This window comes from Sporisorium graminicola, chromosome SGRAM_7 (assembly GCF_005498985.1).
Source record: "Sporisorium graminicola strain CBS 10092 chromosome SGRAM_7, whole genome shotgun sequence".
Lineage (NCBI taxonomy): Eukaryota > Fungi > Basidiomycota > Ustilaginomycetes > Ustilaginales > Ustilaginaceae > Sporisorium > Sporisorium graminicola.
Genome location: NC_043737.1, coordinates 530,876 through 552,986, shown reverse-complemented (window position 1 = coordinate 552,986; position 22,111 = coordinate 530,876). Strand labels below are relative to the sequence as shown.

At 57.1% G+C, this 22,111-nt stretch overlaps 8 protein-coding genes across 8 annotated transcripts; 6 read left to right on the top strand and 2 right to left on the bottom strand.

Moving 5' to 3' along the window:
- Positions 1–318: 318 nt before the first annotated feature.
- Positions 319–2,373, top strand: EX895_005641 (uncharacterized protein; the record flags this gene model as incomplete). The annotated part of the gene is made up of 1 exon (XM_029886233.1): positions 319–2,373. One exon carries the CDS (start codon positions 319–321, stop codon positions 2,371–2,373), a length of 2,055 nt encoding a protein of 684 aa, XP_029737464.1.
- A 2,094-nt stretch (positions 2,374–4,467) lies between these two features.
- On the top strand, positions 4,468–6,147 carry EX895_005640 (uncharacterized protein; the record flags this gene model as incomplete). The annotated part of the gene is made up of 1 exon (XM_029886232.1): positions 4,468–6,147. One exon carries the CDS (start codon positions 4,468–4,470, stop codon positions 6,145–6,147), a length of 1,680 nt encoding a protein of 559 aa, XP_029737463.1.
- Positions 6,148–6,783: 636 nt separating this feature from the next.
- EX895_005639 (uncharacterized protein) lies at positions 6,784–9,690 on the top strand (the record flags this gene model as incomplete). The annotated part of the gene is made up of 1 exon (XM_029886231.1): positions 6,784–9,690. The coding sequence occupies one exon, from the start codon at positions 6,784–6,786 to the stop codon at positions 9,688–9,690; it is 2,907 nt and encodes a 968-aa protein (XP_029737462.1).
- Positions 9,691–9,976: 286 nt separating this feature from the next.
- On the top strand, positions 9,977–10,894 carry EX895_005638 (uncharacterized protein; the record flags this gene model as incomplete). The annotated part of the gene is made up of 1 exon (XM_029886230.1): positions 9,977–10,894. The coding sequence occupies one exon, from the start codon at positions 9,977–9,979 to the stop codon at positions 10,892–10,894; it is 918 nt and encodes a 305-aa protein (XP_029737461.1).
- Positions 10,895–11,126: 232 nt separating this feature from the next.
- On the bottom strand, positions 11,127–12,773 carry EX895_005637 (uncharacterized protein; the record flags this gene model as incomplete). Its single annotated transcript, XM_029886229.1, has 2 exons — positions 11,127–11,763; positions 11,845–12,773. 2 exons carry the CDS (start codon positions 12,771–12,773, stop codon positions 11,127–11,129), a joined length of 1,566 nt encoding a protein of 521 aa, XP_029737460.1.
- Positions 12,774–14,143: 1,370 nt separating this feature from the next.
- On the top strand, positions 14,144–15,475 carry EX895_005636 (uncharacterized protein; the record flags this gene model as incomplete). The annotated part of the gene is made up of 1 exon (XM_029886228.1): positions 14,144–15,475. One exon carries the CDS (start codon positions 14,144–14,146, stop codon positions 15,473–15,475), a length of 1,332 nt encoding a protein of 443 aa, XP_029737459.1.
- A 390-nt stretch (positions 15,476–15,865) lies between these two features.
- Positions 15,866–16,531, bottom strand: EX895_005635 (uncharacterized protein; the record flags this gene model as incomplete). The annotated part of the gene is made up of 1 exon (XM_029886227.1): positions 15,866–16,531. One exon carries the CDS (start codon positions 16,529–16,531, stop codon positions 15,866–15,868), a length of 666 nt encoding a protein of 221 aa, XP_029737458.1.
- A 545-nt stretch (positions 16,532–17,076) lies between these two features.
- EX895_005634 (uncharacterized protein) lies at positions 17,077–18,662 on the top strand (the record flags this gene model as incomplete). The annotated part of the gene is made up of 2 exons (XM_029886226.1): positions 17,077–18,563; positions 18,644–18,662. 2 exons carry the CDS (start codon positions 17,077–17,079, stop codon positions 18,660–18,662), a joined length of 1,506 nt encoding a protein of 501 aa, XP_029737457.1.
- Between the last annotated feature and the right edge of the window lie 3,449 nt (positions 18,663–22,111).

Below are 22,111 nucleotides of genomic sequence, written 5' to 3'. Positions count from 1 at the left end.
GAAATTCGCCGACTTTTTCTCCACAAAGTCACATGAGTCTGTGTTTCTCTCTCATCCGCGCGAGAATTGGCAGAACAAATGAGCACCGGCTGAGCAAATTCCAGTTGGACCGGATCTCGCTCACAACGCACAGACGAGTTCCTCTGCGCTTTCACTCCGAGTCAACTAAGCTTACCCCACACTTCTCCTTTTGCCTTTTCGCCACGATCCATCCATTCATCGCATCTCAATCGAACGGCGATCTCGCTCAAAGGCTTGTACAGCGTACCGTAATCGAGCGAATACTCACTCGACTGAGCCACCGTCGCTGGAAAAAGGATGCCGGTGCCAGACAGCACATCATCCGCGCCGGCGGGCTCATCAGCGGCCCAGCTGAGCGCACCAGCTGCCGATCTCTCCCTCTCGCAGTCTATCTCGGCCTCTGGCTTGGACCTCAAGCGTCCCGCCTCAGTCGCCTCCTCTGAAGAGGATAGTCAGACTCTCTCACGGACCAAGACGGCCAAGGCGCACTACGGTAAAGCAGCAAGAGCCTTTCTCGCCAAGGATCTTCAGACTGCACTGCTTCAAAGCCAGCACGCCGCTGATTTGCTTTTCTCGTCTCAGCAGCTCGGAAGTAGCCTCACTGCCTCGTCATTCCTCAGCGATGCCGACTTGGACGTGCAGAAATTGGTCGAAAAGGTCGCCATCCTCCGACTCACCGTCTTCTCCCAGGTCTACACCGACAAGCACGTCTCTGCCAGCATCCACGACAAGCTCGCCCACCTCAAGCAACAGTCTGCCTCAGATGCTGCTGCCATCGACCGCATCTCGCTTCTTCTCTCCAAGCAGCCACAGAGCTTGATCAGCCATCTGTGGTTCGAGGCTCTGCGGCTTTGCACCCAAACCTCGGGAGAGGCAGACGCGCCCTCGCTCGACCCTACTCCTGAAACCATCCACTTGGCCATCGAATTGCCTGCTTCCGTCGTTTCGTCCGCCGTGCTCGCAGCGCTCCGCTTGGACGCACTCAATCCAGCTGCACGCACAGGAACCAATGCGGCTCGCCTCATCGCTGAATGGTACCTTGCCTCGTTTTCATCTGCTTTTGGCGCCGCTGCTCCCAATCCCAAGGCGGCGGCAGCGTACGAAAAAATCGTGGGCCTCTATTCGCTCCATGTGCTTGCATCACGCCTTGGCGAGTGGGAGTATGCGCGTGAGTTCGTGGGCTATTCGAGTTTGGCGGAATCGATCAAGTTTGGATTGCTCGAGCAGATCAACGAAGCACAGGCTCACCTGTCGGGACAATCGGAAAGGGAGGAGGAAGCCATGGCCAGTGCTCACAGGACGTACGCACAAGAAAAAGCCAAGCGAGAAGCTGAAGAGAAGCAGGCCAAAGAGGCGACTGCGGCCGCAGCTGCTGCCAACGGCTCGTCTGGTGGAAAGAATTCCAGCAAGGTCGGTGGCAAAGCGCGAGATCTTGCGTCGGGCATCGGCAACTTCCTGACAGGCAAGAAGGATACCGATACTGAGGTGGCATCTTCGTCCTCAGCAGCAGCCGCAAGCAAGATGAGCGCAAGCGTTCGCAGCGGCCACCGCAGCAATGGCGACTCGCCTCCGGTCTCATTTGGATCTGGATCCGAGCGCCGGCAGCGCAGCCAATCTCCCACCTACTTTTCGCCTCGCAACGGTGCGGCCGAGTCGGGGTCATCATCGTCGACCAGCCCGTCCTTGTCTCCCGGTTTGACACGCAGCGTCGAGTCATCCAATAAGAATGGTGCCAAGGAGGAACACAAGTCGGAGCGCCGATCTGTGCGTCGCTCGAGCTCGTCTCGGTCTTCGGACTATGATGGAGGGAACGAGAGTAGCACCTCGGCTGCTTCGAATCATTCTCGTCGATCGACACGCAGCAATGGCGGGGAAGGGGCAGCCAAGGAACAGCAACGCTTCAAGGATGATACAGGCTACGCGTCGACGCGCGCTCATCTGTCGAGGTACATGGAGGGAGACCACCATCCCAGTAGCTCTTCGTCGTCCTCCAACAACAGAAGGGGATCGGAGCGAGATGTAACTTCGAACCGCTCAACATCCAACTCCATCCTGTCGACGCTGACGGGCATGTTTAATTTTCGCAGGACCAACCAGACCAGGACGTGGCTCATGTCGGCGATTGTCATGCTGCTCGTCTATTATCGCGTGGCTCGAAGGCCACCTGCGCAGCGGGGCGTGGCCAAGACCAATGCAGCACGACGGAATGCGGCTGCGCAGAATGCGAGGAGCAAGCTGGTGGGCAAGAGTGGCTCGGCAGGCGGAGGTGTAGCTGGCTTCAACTGGCTGCTTGTCATCTGGTCAAAGGTGCTGAGTACGATCAAGATGGGCACACAGGTGACCTATCTTTGATTTGTCGTACCAAGAGGTCATCGCGGCCACTTGTGTAAGATTTCAATGACAGCTTTGCCTCCTTGTCTTTGCGCTGTCTGTCGCGTACGAGTGTGCTGACCGCTAGAGCAAAGTCTGACTGATCTCTGTCCTGTGTTTGCTTGAACGCCTGCGCTTACGTAGATCTTTGTGACAACTACGTAGCAAGTCTGAGGCGGGATAGCAATGTCGATCAGTAAAGAGAGATGAAGAAAATGCCCACGGCAGGTGCAAGCTGCTCCGAGGTTGCGCGTGCCAACAGCAAAGTCGTCGTCCGCACTCGATTGACGGACGAGAGGGTGAAAGGCTGTGTGCCGAAAAATCACATGCATGCATTCCGAAGCGTGTCGCCGAGGGTCCAAGAAAACGCCGGCTGGCCTGTGAGCTTTTTGACAGCAGAGCGTCCTCGAAGAGAACGCGTTGCAACCTTTTGGTGCAAAGATCGACGAGGGGCGCATGCTTGGCATTTGAATTGCGTGTTTTTGCTGCAAATGAGACAGAAATATTAAAAAACCACAACCCTGGCAGGCACTGGCGCAGTGTTTGCTTCGCGGTTGCAACTCGGGGAGCTTCCAACAGCATGGATGGATGCATGGCGGCGTGGCCTGCGTGGCAATAAACCGTGCAGCGGCTGCCCTTTCGAGCCGTGTGTGTCAATGGCCAACTTTCTTGCCGCGTTGCTGCCGAAGCTTCGCGTGGGTGCTGCAAGACTTGCACACACATACTCTCTCGCTCTTTCGCTGCTGCAGCTGCTGCTGCTGTGCTTGGTGTTGAGTCGCACTGATCGTGATGGCATCGGTCGAAGCGCGCTTCATAGATGCACTGCCATGAAGCAGGGGTTTGTTGCATATGGTGGGCGGCGTCGACGGCACCGGCTTGAGCACGAAAAACGATCTTGCCGGGTTCTCATGCATGTCCGCCCACACCTGCTATCTAAGCTGTTTCTTCGACATCCACTGCTACCGCTGCTGCTCTTTACATCCAGGTCTTAATGACGCGTGCGCGCTCTTGTAGAGATGAGAACAGCGGACCCCCTCTCTTCCTTGGCGCACACCGAGAACTTTGCGGTATCCGCCAGAAGTCACAGGATCGAACGACGGTGAGAAGGCAGTTTCCGGACCATGTGCAAAATCATGCACGCTAAACAGCCAGGTTGCAAACCAAGTCGGCGTATTGGAGAGAGAAAAGGGAAGTTATTCTTCGTGTGTGCGCTGTGGAACTGCTTTGCTTACCTTTCTTTAAATATTATAAAATCGCAAGCCGTGCTGCAGTGTGTCTCGGGCAGCTGTGAAACCATCTCGCACCCAACGAACCCCCCACAGCGTGTCAAGCCGACCAGCAGCGGTAACACCGACCGCATCGGCTGCTCCTTTTCTCCCTGTCCGCAAGCCTGGTTTTTCTTCGTGTGTGTCTCTCTCTCTCGCTCACCCGGGTCTCTCTCTTCTCTTCTCCTCTATCTCTCCTTCTTTCACTTCATCATCGTCATCATCATCATCACCCTTGCTCACCATCCTCATCTATACAGGGTGTTTCGATCGCCTTCTTTGCCTCTCCACTATCACCCTTTTCTTCCCCTGTTCTTGCTCTTCTCCCCTCCCACGGCGCGTACTAACAATCTTGCCAACCTGAGGTTCGACAATCGAATTTGCTCTTCTCGTCTTCGAGCCGCTTCCCTTGACGATCCTGCTGGCAAGATTGTATCTACGGAAGCACCACCGCCATCATTTACGTATATCCTTGCTCGCCACTAATCCGTCCTTGGTCCCGTTCGGAATCCAGTCCCACGCTCGTTTCATTTCTGCCGATTCGCTCGATATACCTTGCTCTGATCCAATCGCCGTCTATCGTCCAATCGACCGCGACGTTTCTTCTCAAGCCAAAGAGATCCGCAACATTCACACTCTGTCAAGCAACTTCAGCTGGACCTGTCGCTTTCGACGGTTTTCGGAACAACCACCTCGCTCACAAACCGACACGCTGATCGCACTGTTACTGCTTAGATAGCAATCGCGTCGAGATCAGCGCAAGTCGCAGCAACTCATCCGAGCACGCTGCGTCGGAGGCAAAGGCCCCGCAATGACGCTCCACGACGACGCGCCACGACGCTTTGCAAAGCATGTCGTCCGTCGTGCCACTTTGGTTGCTAGAGCCACCGCCAGCGCCACTCAATCGACTGAACACTCTACAAAGTCAGGAAGTCAGATCGCACGAGAACAGACTTCCAGTCTCAAAGCTCCGGTTGTTGCCATCATCCTCGGAGGGTTCATCGGCGTCTTCCTTCTTTTCGTCCTCGTCGGCATCACGTGCAAATTTGCAAATCGACCGCGCTCCGACAATCGCACCTACAACCATGCCAAAGCCATGTATCAGCCCTCAGCGGCAGGCTACGGATCAGCAGCCGCCCACAACGGTGGCACTAGCATGTATCGCGCCAACGAGTTGATGCACGACGTGTCCAATCCCAACGCCGGTCTGCTCGACTCGGCGCAGCCCATGGGTCGCGGTGGCCGCTACGAAGAGGCCGATGACTCGCTCGGAAGCTCCAACGGCAACGACAGCGCATTCGCCGCGCGTGGTGCAAATGGTGGATTCGGCATGATCCCCAGCAACAGCGCCAGCAGTTTCAGCGGCGACGAATCAAATCGATTTGCGGGTCCCGCTCGTCGTGGCCACGCTCGAGGGGCAAGCACCGGCATCGACCTGCCAGGCCCAGCAGCATCTGCAACCTTCCGACGCAATGTCAGCGGTTCACATCCGCCCGTTCACTCGAATCCGGACAATTCTTACGACGCGCCACACGCGGCCAACGGCCTGCTGTCGTCTTCGGTCATGCCTGATGGCTCCGGCTTCACACCAGGCCAGATTTTTGACCACAACGCCATCAACGGCGGCGCACCAAAAGCGTCGGCCGAGATGCGCGAGCATCGCACCAGCTTTCTCGGTGGCCCCCCCGTTGGTGTGCTGCCTCGACGTACGAGTCTGGTGCAACAAACCCCACAGCAACGTCCCTATGCGCGCGGTCCGCCTCCGTCGAGCTCCAAAAACCGTCGATCACGATACGCGCAGCAGAATCAGTCTTCCACCGATACAGCCAATATGCGACGCAGCCGGATCGATAGTGTGGGACCGGGAACGTACCGCAAGTCGATGTTCCTCCCCAGCGACGATTCGACGCCCGACTTTGCCGGTGGTTCGCAGATGCGTCGCATGCCGTCCAACAACAACGAGGCTCCCAAGCCTCTGCGCCGTGTAGAGAGCATTGGCAAGGGAGATCCTAGGCGGACGAGTCGATACACGCCCAACAACGCAGGTAGCAGGGTGCTTCCCATGAAGGCGCCAGAAGCGCGCGATCTACCTCCCGCAAATCCGACAGGCGGATACCGCGATGGATTGCCATCGTCGAGCGGAGAGGCATTCCTTTCCGCGGCAGGTGGCCAAGGCGGACGCAATGGAAGGTACTCGCCATATGGAGGCAGCAGCTCGAATGGTTCCTCAAGTCCTCTTGGTCCGCTTGGTCCTAATGATCCCAAATTGACCACGCAGCAGCAACAACAGCAGCACCAGGAATACGCGCCAGGAGGCGGCGTGAGGATGATGCCTTACGGTGCAGGCTTTGGCGCGCCCGTGCCACGGCCAGGTATGGCAACGACACAGATCTCTTCTCCTAGCTCATTTGCCCCTGCAGCGCCATTAGGGGCCGGGCTCGGACGAGGAATGGAAGTGTCTTCGCATGCTGCACCGAGGCAGATTCTCTAGAAGTCACTCATTTCTTGTACATATACACGCACTTCACATTTGTGCCTTTTGGGACACTTGATATCATTGCATCTCCTCTATTCCTTTCAATCTCGTTTCGAGTGGTCGGTATGGTTGGCGTGTGTGTGTGTGTTTGATGTGTCGAGACTGTCGTTCTGCGTTAGGGTTGCCTTCGAGGGACGAAAAGCTTGAAGCTGCTTTGTCAAAAAGCGCTTGCTGGTGCCGAGATCGTTTAGAGGCGCGCGAGAAAAATTGACGAATCTGACGGTTAAGAATTACAGTAAAATAGCAATTAATAATTCATGCACGCTGGTGGCGGCGGACGTGGGGGACCCGCCAAAAACACAAACACCACTTGCAACCACCACGGCCACCATCAACCCACCGCTTTCTGTTCGCCTTCACCCTCTGCCTCGATAATCCGTAGAATGTCAGACTCCCAGTAGCACACTCTCTAGCTCAGCTGCGGTGTCCACCGGCTTTTACCGCTTCAGCAGCATGACATTCACACCACTTTCAGAACCGCCAATCTCGGGCGGTGCAGACGAGCTTGAGATACTCAGGTCGTCTCCGACTCTCTCTGCACCCATCATAACAGATGACAACGTCGCTTCAGGAGCATATAGGAGAACGTCGATGCCTGACCCGATGCAGTCATTTCGAAGCGTGACGGCGTGCTCGCCGCTCAGCTCACCCGAAGAGGAGGAGAAGCAGCCGGTCGACAAGGAGAGAGGAGGAAGAAGGCAGATGCTTAGATCGGGCACTAGTGGTTCCATCACTCCTTTGTCTGCGCCCAGTCCAGAGGCTGTAGCTACGAGTCGGAAGAACAGCGACAGTGGATCGACGAGTGCTGCCAGCTTGCAGACGAGCTCTACACCCCGCACTGACGACGACAAGAGGCTAGACAGTAGCCAGAAAGCTGTTGAGGCTGGACAGAGCAACATGACGGCTGCATGTGATGCGCGACCGACTTTCCACACGGAAAGGACAAACAGCTCTCGCTTCCGATCCACCGACTTTCCTACAGCCACTGCACGCTCCGAAGCTTTGCTGTCGGTGGCCTCCACCCCAGCAGCAGACGACCTCTTCCGCTCGCCTTCGCAGGTCAGCGTCGCCTCCGATGCCGATGGCTACTTCACTGCACGACCAGGCTCGCCCGCCGAGGCTAATGATCTGCTGTCGCTTTCGATGCTCCCGACCCACTCCGCCGCCAAGACACGCAGCGCTCTGCGACGAGAACGGGTATCATGGAGTGGACGCTCGTACGTAACGTGCGCATCAGACAATGCCGCGCCAGAACTTGCCACTGCAACCGCCGCATCGCTCTCCATCCATGATGAAGCATGTTATGTGGACGGCGAACACAACCTCTCGGCTCTGGACCACAACAAGCGCAAAGGTGTTGCCGGTGAAGACGGCGCAAGACGTATTGATTTTCTCTCGCTCCTGCCTCCGGAGCTGTCGTTGTGTATCGCAATGATGCTAGAAGAGCATACCGATCTGCTGTCTGTTTCACTGGTCAGTCGGAGGTGGAGAGCTTTGGCGATGGACCAGTCCCTTTGGCGCCATTTGTTCTTCTCCAGGCCCGGCTGGGCGATTCGAGAAGATGCGCCGCTCGTTGTCCAGCATCAGGCAGAACTGCAACGCATCGAAGCCAGGGCAAAGCGGACCGCAGCCAAAGAGGAAGCTGAAAGGTTGCGTAGGATACAGGAACAGCGCAAAGCAGCATCGACATCAAGTCTTTACCTCGACCGCCTGGCCGCCCTCAAGAGCTGGAGAGAGACATTGCACATCCCCTCTTTCCAGCACCTCGCGGGGTTGAGTCTCTCGAACAATTCGACGCAATTCGAAGTAGATGTGGATAGTGGCCGACCCGCCCGTCCTCCGATGAGCCCGCTTCGCTCGCCTACCGCTGCAACGGGTCGATTTGGGCTCTTTCTCAGCCCGGCGCGCGCTGCACCCTCCACTCCGGCGGGAGCGAGGCGCGCACAAGAAGCGGCTGCGTCAACGTCCTACTTTGGGTCCAACGATACCGGGAGCAGCACGCCGCTATCAAGACAAGGGAGTGTGGGCTCGATCAGCAGGTCCAGACGTGCGTCCGTCGAGTCGCTTCACTTTGCAGAAGTAGTTGAAGCCGAAGAATTTTTCGCTGCTTCGCTCGATTGGACTCGACTGTTTCGCGATAGGTTCCTGCTGGAGCAACGGTGGTTGCGCGGGCATCTGCCGAGGAAGGCTGAGAATGGGGAAGCGGGTGGTGGTCGGCAGAGAGGGGAGGGGATGGCGCGCACGGCTTCCGCTTCATCAACTAACAGCGAAATGAACGCACCGCCAGCAATTGCTGCCAGCGCAAGTGGCACTGCGCGTCCGGCTCGAGACAGGAGAATGTTCGAACCGACGAAACGCTTCCTTCGTGGACATCAGGATTCGGTCTACTGCATCCGACAGGACGATGGCATCGGCACGGGTACTGCTGGCAAACTCGTTTCCGGCTCGAGGGACCGTACGATCCGGGTGTGGGATGTGGAGACGGGCACATGCAAGCACATCTTGAAGGGCCATGCGGCGTCGGTGCTGTCTTTGCAGTACGATGACCAGATCCTTGTGTCTGTGTCGTCGGACGGTCAGGTGTTTGTCTGGGATTTCGCCAGCATCCTCGCCACTTCTAAACCGTCTTCATCTGCGACCACGGCAGAGATGCCTCACGCTGTGATTGACCCGGAATGCGGCGCATTGGTGCACGACAAAGCTGATCGCGTCCACTGCGTTCTCCGCGACCATTCCTCGGCCGTGCTCGATGTGGTGTTTGACGAGAATTGGATCGTCACTGGCTCCAAGGATGCCACCGTGCGGGTGTGGCGTCGGTCGGACATCCCGCTCTCGTCGGCTAGCGTCAACTCTCCGTCGCCTGTCGCATGGCGCAAGTTCTCGCACACGGGCCCCGTGAACGCCGTCGACTTGCAGGGCAGCCACATTGTCTCGGCTTCCGGTGAAGGATCGATGTATCTGTGGAATTTGGAGTCGGGCGAGAAGCTGCACAGGTTCAGTGGGCATAGCAAGGGCCTGGCGTGTATCGTCTTCAAAGGGAGTACGCTGGTCAGTGGCTCGAACGATCAGACGATCCGAGTGTGGGATACCGTCAGCGGCAAGTGCACGCATGTGTTGGGGTTGCATCATATGCTGGTCCGGACGGTGGCGTACTGTCCCGTGAGGAGGCTGGTTGTTTCGGGCGGGTATGATCGGATGATCAAGTTGTGGCGTATTGACGAGGTGGGCACGCAGCACCCGCAAGAGGAGGAAGAGCGGACACAACCCACAGCAACGTCACAGATCAGTTCTGCTGTCGATGAGCAGCAGCAGGAGGAACAGGGGGAGACGGCCGAGGGCCCAGCGGTGGGCACGTGTCTGAGAGACATTCGCTGCCACAGAGCTAGGATCTTTGACGTGGATTTCAACACGACTCGCATCGTCTCTGCGAGCGAGGATCATCTGATCTGCATTACGAGTTTCGGCGGACAGGGGATCGATGCTTCTCTGTTTGCCTAGATTGGCTGAGTCTTCTCACAAGGCACGAATTATGATACCATTGCAGCTTCTACGAGTGGTCGACAGGCATCGAGTGTCGTTCATGGTGGCGAGCGCGTGCGTGCGTGGTGAGTTTGAGTTTCATCGGGGAGGGAAAAGTAACCCTTTACAGTATTAGGAAAAAAAGGGTCTTGACGCACGGACAGCAGAAGAGAACAGATCTTCTTGACATGCGTGTGCGGTTCTCCTTTTCTTACCGCTCTCATTCTATCGCTGCAACACCTCCTTCAGAGTAGACTTTTTCATCATGGATGACCTACCGACGCAGCTGTCTGCTGCCTCGCTCTCTGCATCCTCCTCCAACCCTCCACCGATTCGACTGCGCGCCTCGCAACGAGCCCAGATCATCTCCTCTGCAGAAACCTTCGTCAAGCGCGCATTTGCCCAGCACGATCCGTCGCACGACTGGAATCACGTCCACCGAGTGCGCCTGCTCGCGCTCTCGCTCACGCGCTCTCCCGAGCTCTCCACCCGCACGCCCTCCGTTGACCTTCTAGCGGTCGAGCTGGGGGCGCTATTCCACGACCTCGTCGACGCAAAATACACGTCTGGGAGCAGCACGCCTTCGGGCGTCCTCTCTGCGTTTTGGGCGTCCCTCCCGCCGTCCCCACCCTTGATAACAGCCGAGCAGAAAACGCTGGTGGAGAAGATCGTAGGCAACGTGAGCTGGTCCAAAGACGAGCGGCGCCGGCGTCTCTCTCCCGCGCACCTCTCGGCTGCGGACGTGGAGCTGCAGCAGTGGCTTGACGGATGCGCCGAGTTCTGGTGCGTCTCGGACGCAGACCGGCTCGACTCGATCGGCTCGATCGGCATCATGCGCTGCGCCGCCTACAGCTGCAAAGTCAACCGCCCACTCTACATTCCCCCCAGCAACCCGAGCATGGACCCTGTGCCGCCCGCGGAGCAGGCCGAGGGCTACAACGGCTCTGCCGTCGGTCACTTTTATGAGAAGCTGCTCAAGATCAGGGGGGACAGGCTATACACGGTGCAGGCGAAAACGGAGGCGGAGCGGAGACAGGCGGCCATGAGGGGGTTCTTGGAGGAGTTGGATCTGGAGTGGCTGGTCGCGCAGCAGGGCGCGGAGCTGGCGATGTTGGAGGCTGAGGAAGAGGAGGAGGAGGAGGAAGAAGAGGAGGAGGACGGTGAAGATGTGCAGAAACTGTGATTTAGACACACGGAGACGCAATCAATCACTTGGCCGGCCGAACGCCCTTCACTCCCCTTAGCTCATATTCTGCCATGCTCGGTCTTTCACAATCGCAGCCAATCTACAAAATCACGCACGGGCAGTCAGAGTTGAAACCATCTATCGTTGTATTGCGAACGAATGTGCTACGCAGCACCCATTTTGATGTCCCAAGGAAAGAGAGACGTACACCCGATTGGAAAAGAGGTGTCTAGACGACGCCGTTCCAACCGAGCTCGGTGCGCACGCCCAAATGCGTCACGTCGGCGGCTGGCGTATCACGCACGCGCACCACCAACTTTCGCGCTCTGGGAGCTTTACCATCTCTCAGCAACTCCAGCCCAGATCGAATGCCGGCCAGACCATCAGGCAGCACCTCCGGTCTGCACGGCTGCAACCTCCCGTCCTCCAGCAGCCTCGTAACATACCCGAGCACACGGCGCGCAAACTCGCCGTCCGGATGATAGAACGTTGTCGAAAACGAGATTTTGTGCACCTTCACTTGGCCCGGCTCGGCCTTCGGGTTGCCCGCGAGGCAGATGAGCTCCTCCCCTTTGCTGCCTCCTTTCGCCGCCGCCGAGTTTTGGAGCGCGTCGAGGCATAGGTTGGCGGTGCTGGACGAGACGCAGTCCATAGCGTACCTCAGCTCGCCGCCGTGCTGGGCGAGGACGGCGGTGATGGAGGAGACGATGGCTTCGGGCGGTTGGTGGCGGTCGACGAAGGCGGTGGTGCCGATGGAGCGAAGGTAGTCGAAGTTGGAGCGGGATGCGACCGTGATGACACGCAGGTTGGAGAGCGCAGCCAGCTGCGTGGCGTAGATTCCGGTGACTGCACCGCCGCCGTAGATTCTAAGAGCGAAGCAGAGAGGAGGCGGGTTAGCGACAGAATCCTTCGTTCAGTGTGCAGTTGTGGCTTCGAATGGGACTTACAAGATCCAGTCCCTCTCGTCCTTCTTCTGGCTGATCCCAACTCCGCTCAGCTTCTCCGCAAGAGCTTCTTCCTCGTCGTCCTGACGCGGCGCAAATGGCAGCTTGAAGAACGCAAACAACGCCACCGCAGCCGTGATCAGCCCGGTACCCAACGTAGCCGCGTCCTCGTCCTTCACCGCACTTGGAATCTTCGCCAACGTTCCTTTCCTGTGCACCGAGAATCTCTGATACCCACCCGCTCGCATCTCGCGCGAGTCAGCACACGTCCACACGCGATCGCCCGCCTTCCAGCCCTCGTCATTGTCCACGGGCGGCTGGATGACGGTGCCCGCAATGTCGCGGCCGAGGATCCAGGGGAAGGCAGGAATACCAAAGTTGTACGATACGCTTTTCCAGTCGACCGGGTTGAGGCCCACGGCGTCGTTGCGGATGACCAATTCGTCTGCAGATTGGGGCACGGGGATAGGCTGGTGCGGGGTCAGCTCGAACGAGAGCGACCAGCCTTGCGAGCAGGAGCGCACGAGAAGTGCGTCTGAACGGCCGCGCTGACCGGTGGCTGCAGCGTTTGTGGACGATGTGAGGGGTGAAACAGTGGGCGGTGTCGAAGGGCTAGAGAACGAGGAAGAGGAGGAGGAAGAGGATGCACGGCGGACCGTGTCGGTATCGTCTTCTGAAGCAGAAGAGGGGTCTGAGGAGTCAGTCCATCCAGCACCGAGCACTACGTCGTACTTGGATGGGGCGAGCAGACGCAGAGCTGCTTCTCGTTCGGCTTGGGTGTAGACTGGGTAGATTGAGCTGAGAGTCGGTGCACTGTTGTCCTTTGCTGCTGCTGCTGCTGTTGCTGCTGGAAGATCGCTAGAGGCAGCGAGAGCTTGCTCGCGGGACGCGTTCGGGACAATCTCCGCGTCAATGATCTCGAGTTCTGCCATGTTGGAGACACTTCGAGTTGTGATCGTAGAAGGATGGAGAGCAGTAAAGAGAGCTAAATCGGAAGAGGATGAAGCTGTTTAGAATGTATGGAGTCAAATGTGAGATCAGAGAAGAACAGTCTACAGCAGTGCGGTTGCAGTCCGCACTGGATACCGGCTTTTGGTACAGGAAGTGTTTGTCAGGAAGTGTTTGTAAGCGCGAGTCGACCGCCGAAAGAGATCAAAGCGAATACGGGAGCGTTGGGATGACGTTGTCGAAGCCGCTAGTGTCGTCTCTACGGTTTACTCGTGTGCACCGTCCACTCGAGCGTCGAAGGAAGGCTTTATTTTCTCCTACCAACGCAGCCTACTAGCGATTTGACCATCGAGAGTTCGCCTCTGGACAAGTTTTTCGAGGGCAAGCACCTCTTATCACACAGAGGGGCAGACCGAGATTCTGCCGTAAAAATGCTTCGCAACGTGGACTGGGACTGGTCAGCATGAAGATTAGTAACATGCGAGGCAGGGATTGATGTCTTCTGTTTGTACCGATCTCGATTGCGACTTTGGATGGTGTGAATGGCGAGCGAGCACGTCAGAGAAAGCACGTTCGGCTGTCACAAAGTGCCAAATTCCCCATTCTGCACTAGAATCCCAATACAATTTTCATATCTCGAATACAACTTCGCATGAATACAAGCACCCTGCTACAGTGACAAGACCCTGCGTCCCGCCGAAGAAGAAGGCTCTCGTGGTAGTCCGCTATCGTGATGCTGTAGCGGATGGTGCGAGGTCGATGCTCAAAGTCAGTGTGGGACGAGAGATGGCTATGCCTGAAGATGGTGATGACAGGACCCTCGAGAAAGGCGTAATCTTCGGTCCAGGTAGCATCACGACACACAATGTTCCCCGCAGTCGATGGGATGTTGCGCCATCTGCTATCCTCTCTTTCCTCTGCGAGATGCCGCTGGCAAGACGAGCTTTCTTCTTCTTCCGAATCCACGCAAGACAGAAGCGATTTCATGCCCACCTTAGGTATGATGAACAATAGCTTGCAAGAGACAATCACGCGTGATCAGTGTCCCTGTCCGTGCGAGCCCAACCTTAATCGACATGCGTTTGCTGATAGTTCAACCGGCTTCGAGCTGCACTCAGACTGGGCTGATGGGGATGGTGGGGAAATGCTGCCCCGCCCGCACCTGGCCCCCTTTGATACAAGGGTCCATCCGAAGGCTCATTCGGGAGCTCTGAGTGAGAGTTGCGCTGCGACGAGCATATATACACGAGCTTGAGCCAATTATCCTTGTCCTCGCCTACACCATCACAGCTAGCTATTGAGCCTCTTCACCACTTCCGCCAGCTCCTATCTAACTAAAGTATACATACACACAATGGCTCCTTCCGCCACGACTGCAACTGCTGGCGGCAACGTCGCCCCTGTCTCAGGCAAAGATGCGTCCCGTATCCAGCCCGACCCGGAGGTCGTCCAATACCCCAAATTCGACAAGGATCCCGTGACCCCTGAGGAGGTCTTCGCACGTGCCGAGCAGGTCTCGGAGCTGCTTCACGAGGACGAAGCCATCCGAGACCGCGGTAACGTGGTTCCTTACCGCCAGGTGCAGCTGCTCAAGGACGCTGGTCTAGTCACCATCCTCGGCCCCAAGTCGGCTGGTGGAGCTGGCTTGAGCTGGAAGGAAGCGTACAAGGTCATCCGCATCATCGCGCGTGGCGATGGCTCGCTGGGCCAGCTGATCGGCTATCACTACCTGTGGTCGTGGACCGCCGCGCTCGTGGGCACGGACGAGCAGCGCGCCAAGTACGAAGAGTGGATCACTAAGAACAAGTACTTTGTCGGTGGCGCCGTCAATCCGCGCGATGCCGATCTCAAGGTGAACCAGGATGAGAACAACCCGGACCAACTCATCTACAACGGCAAGAAGACTTTCTCGACGGGAAGCAAGATCAGCGACGTGACCATCCTCGAGGGGTCGCTGCCGGACGGATCGCATGTGTTTGCGGCCGTGCTGAGCCGCCAGCCGGGTATCGTGTACGGCGACGAGTGGGTGGACACGCTCGGCATGCGCGGTACGCAGTCGGGCGGGATCTCGATCTCGAACGTCGTCGTTCCCTGGTCAGATGCACTGGGTTGCGTCAACAAGGTATTCCAACCTCTGGGCGCCTACAACACGCTCAACCTGCCGCAGATCCAGTTGGTCTTCACCTCGTTCTACCTGGGCATTGCCGAAGGAGCTCTGGCGCGCGCCGCAGCGTACACCAAGGCAAACACGCGAGGCTGGCCCTACCAGCCCACGCCCGTCGCACGGGGTACCGATGAGGCCTACATCCAGATCGGCTACGGCGACCTCCAGGCCAAGCTCTGGGCCGCCGCCTCGCTGATCGACAACGTGGTCGAGGAGGCAGCGGGCATTTTGCACACCAACCCGCGACAGAAGATCACCGAGGAGCAGCGCGCCAAGTTTGCGGTGCGCGTTGCTGCCGCAAAGGTGAATGCTGTCGACGTGGGATTGGCCGTGACAAGCCAGATCTACGAGCTGACGGGTGCACGAGCTGTGGCTGGCAAGTACGGATTCGATGTCGCGTTCCGCGATCTGAGGACCCACTCGCTGCACGACCCCATTGCGCACAAGCGCGCCGAGGTGGGCAGGTTTACGCTGCACGGTCCTGGCAAGGACGGCTGGCCTACCCCCACTTGGTACACTTGAACAGCTTGAACAGCAAGATGGCCAAATGTGCTTCGATCTGTGTTCCGACTCCAAAAAGAATTCATGTGATCCCGTTCGACCTGACTGAAATGCTGTGGCTGTGATGAATGTGACACGAGAGGCTTGTCGAAGGTGCTCAATGCAAATGATAGAAGTACAAGTATGCGGGTCTGGTGTTGGATCTCGTGGCGAACCTAATGAGTGGGTATACGGTTGGCGCGAAGAGACTGGCGTTAGGGTGCTTGATGAGAGAGAGGACCGATGCGACGCCTTAAGCATCCTTTTTTTCCTTCTTGTCTGCCTTGACCTTCTTGACGGTCTGCTTCGCTGCATCTTCCTTCTCAGCAGACTTCTCCTTGGCTCCATCGGCTTCGTTCTGAGCTTTGCGCTTCAAGTACTGCTCCTTCTTTTTCTGGCGGAACTCGGCTGCCTTCTCTTCTTGGCCAAAGCCCTCTTACTCGGTGGAGCTGCTGCAAGCTTCTGCTTTTCGAGTTCGTCCTGTTGAGCCTTCCAAGCATCCATCTGTTCGACAGCGTCTCTTGCATCCAAGGCTTTGCGCTGCGTTTCAGAGAGCTGATTTTGAACAAACTGATGAAAGCGCTCCAAGCGGCGCTTGTGTGCCTTGGCTTCGAGATGCGCGTTGACGAGATCGGTGCTTTTCAGCACGGCAGCTTCGCAGACAATGCAGCGGGAAGCAAAGATGCCGTGCTTTTTCTCGCCTTCCGTGGGGACGTAGATGGGGTCCTTGATGGCATCGTCTATTGTTACTTGAGCTGCAACGTCGTCTGCTTGCTCGTCTTGTTGTTCGTCCTTGGAGCGCTTGCGTTTCGAGCCTGCTTTTGGGGAGTCCTCATCTTCAGCTTCGCCATCTTTTTCGACATCTTGATCGTCTTCGCTGTCATCGTCGTCGTCATCTCCGTCCGAGTCTTCGCCTTCGGAGCTCGAGGATTCGTCGACCAGCTTGTCGATGCCAATGGCGGTGTCGTCGCCGGCTGCGTCCTTGAGGTCGTCGACAAGGACCTTCTTGCTCGTTGCCTTTGCTACTCGTTTGAACATGGTTTGGTGATAGCAGCTGCCGCACAGATGGAGGAAGGGAGCTTGTGTCGTGTGAGAAGAAGGACGAGGAAGACCCTCGAGAAGAATCAAACAAAAACTTGAGAAGAGCTGCAGCTCAAAAAATTCTAGCGAGGAAACGGATCGCGGGTAGATCGGCAAAAGAAAGTCGAATCGGGAAGCAGATAAGGTTGAGGCCTTCAAGGGTCCTCTGCACGAATCCTGCTTTTTGCTGCTTTTGTGCTGCGTTCCGAATATCGAGCATTGTTCGGCTGTGCCGAGTTGAGCACGAGCACGGGACACCTCCCACGCTTAAACGCTGTCATGACGCCAAGTATCTTGCCCTTGTCGCGTCACTCACCATCTCCTTGTAGTCCGTCACAGGCCATCCAGGCGAGATGCAAGGCTGCTTTGCATTGCTTCTATCCGGAACAGACAGCGCCGCATAAACCAGATCGCTCATCAAGGCCCGAGAAGGAAATGCTGTGTGTTTGCCCGCAACTGTGTCACTGCGATAAACATCGTTACCACCATCTTCAGCCGGAACAATGTCCTCCAACGACCATCGTACCGCTATAGATAGAACAGCAAATCACTCGGTACGATCATGGCTTCGTTCGCTGCTCCGCAGACCGTCAGACCACCATGCCGACTTGGAAGAAGCTGGCCCCTCACCTAACTCGACCACTCCTCCAGCTGGCGCTGACATGATCTCGTTTCATCATACCATGGAGGACATAGACCGCCCTTCCTTCGCTCCACCACCGAGATCCTTCAGCGGAGGCTCCAGCAACGGTCCGCTGTCCTACGAGGCTGCTGCACGTAGAACAATCGCCCAACCCATCGCAACACCTCTAGTAGGTGCATCCCATCCACCACCCAGTCTGTCTCCGCATGCCAGTCTCGCTACGCCACCTAGTCCCAGCGCTTCGCCACCAAAGAGTCCCGGCTTCGGACGTACTCTGTCGAGTAGTGTCAACTCTTTTACCGATCGATTACACCATCAGAGACGTGCAAGCGAGACGTACCGGCGAATGAAGTCGGGCAGCACATCGACAGCCGCAGATCCTCAGCTAGGTGGCCTCTCTCGCAGCGTATCCAAGACCTCGGACGCACAAGCCCCTCTAGTAGCCTCGCCTCCAGCTCTCTCGGAGGGAGAGGCACAACCTGTCCTTTCATCAGCTCGCCTGTCCCCTGACAGCCAGTCATCTTCGATCAACAACGATAGACGCAGACTATCCGCCGCGTCAGACAGCAAACAATCTGAAGTTTCAACTTCGAGTGTGCGAAGACCTGAACCCAACAGCGCGCACAGTACAAGCAGCACGAGCCTGCCTTCAGTGACCAGTCCTAATGGCGCAACTGCAACAGAAAATGAAGCTGCGAGCGAACTCCTCCTCCCCGAGGGTGAGCAAATGCTCAAGGTCACTCACAAGAAGGTCAAGCCACGCACTTTCAAGCTTGACGCTGACCGTGGCCAGATCCTTTGGGAGTCAAAGAAGAACAATCGCGTCAATCTCGAATCCATTCGCGAAGTTCGCTTCGGGCCTTCTGCTGCATCCTATCGCACCTCACTCAACATCTCTTCCGCACATGAACCACGCTGGATCACCATCATCTATCAGAACGGCGGCATCTACAAGGCCCTTCACTTGATCGCCCTTTCCGATCCCTCGCTCTCAAGATGGCGAGCCAGCCTTCTTCACCTTCAAACTCTGCGCAGAGAGCTTACTGGAGCTGCTGGTGCATCCTCGAGCATCGAGCATCGTCGCCATCTCTGGATGCGTCATCACTGGAAAGACGCAGACGAGTCTAATGATGAGAAGCTCTCCATCGAAGAGGTCATGCTTCTTTGTCGACGTCTCGGCATCGAATCCAACAAGGTGCATCTTCGCCGGTGCTTCAACCTGGCCGACTGGCGCAACCGCGGCTATCTCGACTTCCAAGACTTTCAGCATTTCGTCTCGCTGCTCAAGCAGAGAGCGGACGTACAGGCCATTTTCGCCGCTTGGGCTGATCAACCAGCCGAAGAGCAGTCTCGAGATTCCACTGCCGAGCCTTCCTCCGTCGACGCATCCATACTCGACGGCTCTTCCACCGTCTCCGGAACTTCAGGCGCGGATGCGACCTCTGAATCTGCGCCGCATCAGACCACTGCGACGACGAGCCCAGAGCCATGCAGAAAGCGAGTCATCTCTATTGAGAACTTTCGGCGCTTCATCCGTGAGGAGCAGGGCAATCGCACCTTTACCGATGGTCAGATCGACGACTTATTCCGCCGACATTGCAGCAGCCGCCTCTCAACCTCGCACGTTGCTGATGCACCCATAGAAAAGGCTCGGATGGACTACGATGGCTTTCTCGACTTTCTCTCGTCGTCCGACAATCCACCCCTGCTGGACCAGCTTCCACTCTTCTCCACCATGGTCTCTGATCCTGTCGATATGCCCGTGCTAGGTAAGCCTGCGACATTGGCACCGCCAGATTCCACTCAACTCGAGTCGGACACAAGCCAGAATCGACAGCAGCGCACGCCTTCACGCGCCTTTGCTAACACTACCGAGGAGCTCATCGCTGCTGGTGCTAGCGACTCGATGGCCAATACGAGAAAGGTGGCCGCTCACCTTCGCAAATCGACCGTCCAGCACGACATGACTCGACCTTTGAGCGAATACTACATCAGCTCGAGCCACAATACCTACCTCGTCGGAGGGCAGTGGAAGGGCGACAGCACCGTCGAGGGATACATTCGCGCTCTCTTGCAAGGCGCACGCAGCGTCGAGCTCGATTGCTGGGATGGCCCCAACAATGTGCCGCAGATCACGCACGGTCGCACTCTCACCAGCCGCGTGCCCTTCCAGGAGGTCATCAGCGCCATCGCCCGCTACGCCTTTGTCACCTCGCCCTACCCGCTCATTCTCAGTCTTGAGGTGCATGCTGACGCTCTCCAGCAAGACGTGATGGCGCGCATCCTCAGAGATACTCTGGGTGAGATGCTTCTGAGTCAGCCGCTCGATCCTCAGCACGTTCCCGGTGCCGACGACGAGCTTCCCTCGCCCGAGAAGCTCAAATTCAAAGTGCTGGTAAAGGCAAAGAATGTAGCAGCCGCCGATAGTCAGCGCATCCTTCACAGCAAGAGGTCTGCTGACGACTTGGGCTTGGCATCACAGCAGAGAAACGGCGCTGATGTCATGCCCACGATGGTGCTTGAGCCTCCAACGTCTGCGACGGATACCGCAAGCACGACCGATTCCGAGATCGAATCGCGCCTGGCTGGAGCCAAGCAGCTCGTGCGTCGCGTCACCAGGCGTGGCCATCGTGGAGAAGCCGCGGCGAATGGTCCGTCCGGATACCGATCAGGTGATGCCTCCGAAAGCCTCGATGCCACGCAGCGTAGCGCAATTCGCAGCGGTAGCAGCAAGAAGCAAGGCAAGAAGGCCATGTCGGCAGCGTTGGCGTCCCTGCTTATCTACACGGTCGGCGTCAAGTGTCGCGGGTTCAACAAAAAGGAGACTTATGCGATCCAGCACATGGTCTCGTTGTCAGAAAAGACTGCACTCAAGATGATTCGCGACCCGATCTCGAACGAGGCGCTCATCAAGCACAATCGCTCGCATCTCACGCGCATCTATCCTTCAATGATGAGCTTTGCCAGACTGCACGCCAGCCGCAACTTCGTGCCGCTCGACATGTGGGCCACGGGATGCCAGCTCGTCGCACTGAATTGGCAGACGGCTGACTTGGGTTTTGAACTAAATCAGGCCATGTTCAGCCGCAACGGACGATGTGGATACGTGCTCAAGCCGGCGGCGCTACGCACCAAGGAGCACGGCAAGACGTTGGCTGGGAAAGCGGTGCGCTTTCGACTGGATCTCAGCATCGTCTCGGCGCAGCAGCTGCCGAAGAAGAGCAAAGCGGGAGCGGGCAAGGACAAGGACAAGGACAAGCACAGCAGTAACGAAACCCGGGAGCCAATAGACCCATTTGTTGTGGTCTCGCTTCTCTCTCCATCATGCTGGGGTAAGCAGCCCCGCGGTCTCTTGCAGAAAGCAGCGGCGAAGGAGTTCACAGTAGTCTCACCGCAGCCTAGTGAGCAGAGCGACTCTACGACGGCCTCTGCAGCTCCAGCAGATTCGAAGAATATCTCTGTCAAGGCTGAGCTTGGCCGCTCAGATGCCGCCGATCCGACTGGGCCAGCTCGACAGGATGCAGACTCGGCTGTTCTCACAGACGCCCCGTCAGCAGTTCAACACGGATCAGAGACAATGGCACCGAGAGCGGCAACTAACAAGCAGGAGACGACACTGGCGCCGAGCCATCTGCTAAGAACGCCGACCGTCAAAGGGAACGGGTTCAGTCCAGAGTGGCACACGGATATGAGCGTGCTCATCGACGTCCCTGCAGGTGCGAGCCACGAGCTTGTTGCGCTGCTTGAAGCCAGCAAGGCGTCGTCTCGGACGGGCGATGCATTGGCACATCCAGAGCTGGAGCGTCTGAGCCGCGGACTCCTCGACCTGTGCTTTGTCCGTTTCGAGATCTTTGATGATGATTTGGACGATCATGGCGTCGAAGGCGTGGCGACAACCAGACATGCTCAGGCGGATACGAGAGCGATGCAAGCCTCGACGAGTCTGACATCGATTACTGAGCCTACCTCGCGTCTCTCGATTGACTCGACGTTGGCTTACAGTGGAGGGGCGCAGGGAGGGGTTGACGCAGCCGGCGACACGAGGAGCAGAGCGGGCAGCGACTCGTCGTCTGCTTCGTCGACCTCGTCGGTTGACGCTGAAAGCGTTGCGGCGTACTCGGTGTCGGTGGGCGCACTGCAGCAGGGCTACCGTCATTTGCCGCTGTACGACCATCAATTGTCGCAGTTCCTGTTCTCGACGCTGTTTGTCCATTCCAGACTAAGATTGGTCGGGTTGGTGGATTCTGTGGGGCGCAGTAAGCATGCGTAAGGCTTGGTGGACGATGTTTTTTGGGCTGCCTTTTTTCTAGCTTTCTTTCCATTTTCTCTAGATGTTGCTCCTGTTATACAGTACCCTTCGATTTGGTCTCGGTGGTCTCTTTTATACCTTGTTGTCTCATGTTCGTGATCCGAAAGCTTTCCTGCATCTTTGGACTTCCGTGCAAGCGTTAGGAAGTGAGCGGTGCTGCGATGCGTACACACCGTAGCTGCATGTTCAAGTGAGAGAGAGTGGGTTGGCAGTATTGTGCGTTTTTTTGATCTAACCCCAAAGCATTACAGTACATAATTGCTATGGTTGAACGGTCCAATATGAACAAGCATTGATAGTGTAGGGGTATCATGAGTCGTTGCCACTCATCGCCTTGCATAAGGCGTGACTACCGATTCGACTCGACCGGGGTTCGAGTCCCCGTCAATGCATTTCTTTTTTCCTTTCTTTTTGCCTTGAAACACCTGCATCCAATCTTTTTCTTGGTGCGAGGCTCTGTGTCAACTGCACCGAGCTGGAAAGCATGAGGGAATGAAGGAGGGAAGGGAGGGTTTGCTGGGTCTGGTTGTTGGAATGCCACGCAACAAGGCGTTGGCCTAGAATACAAAAGCGTATAGCAAGCCTC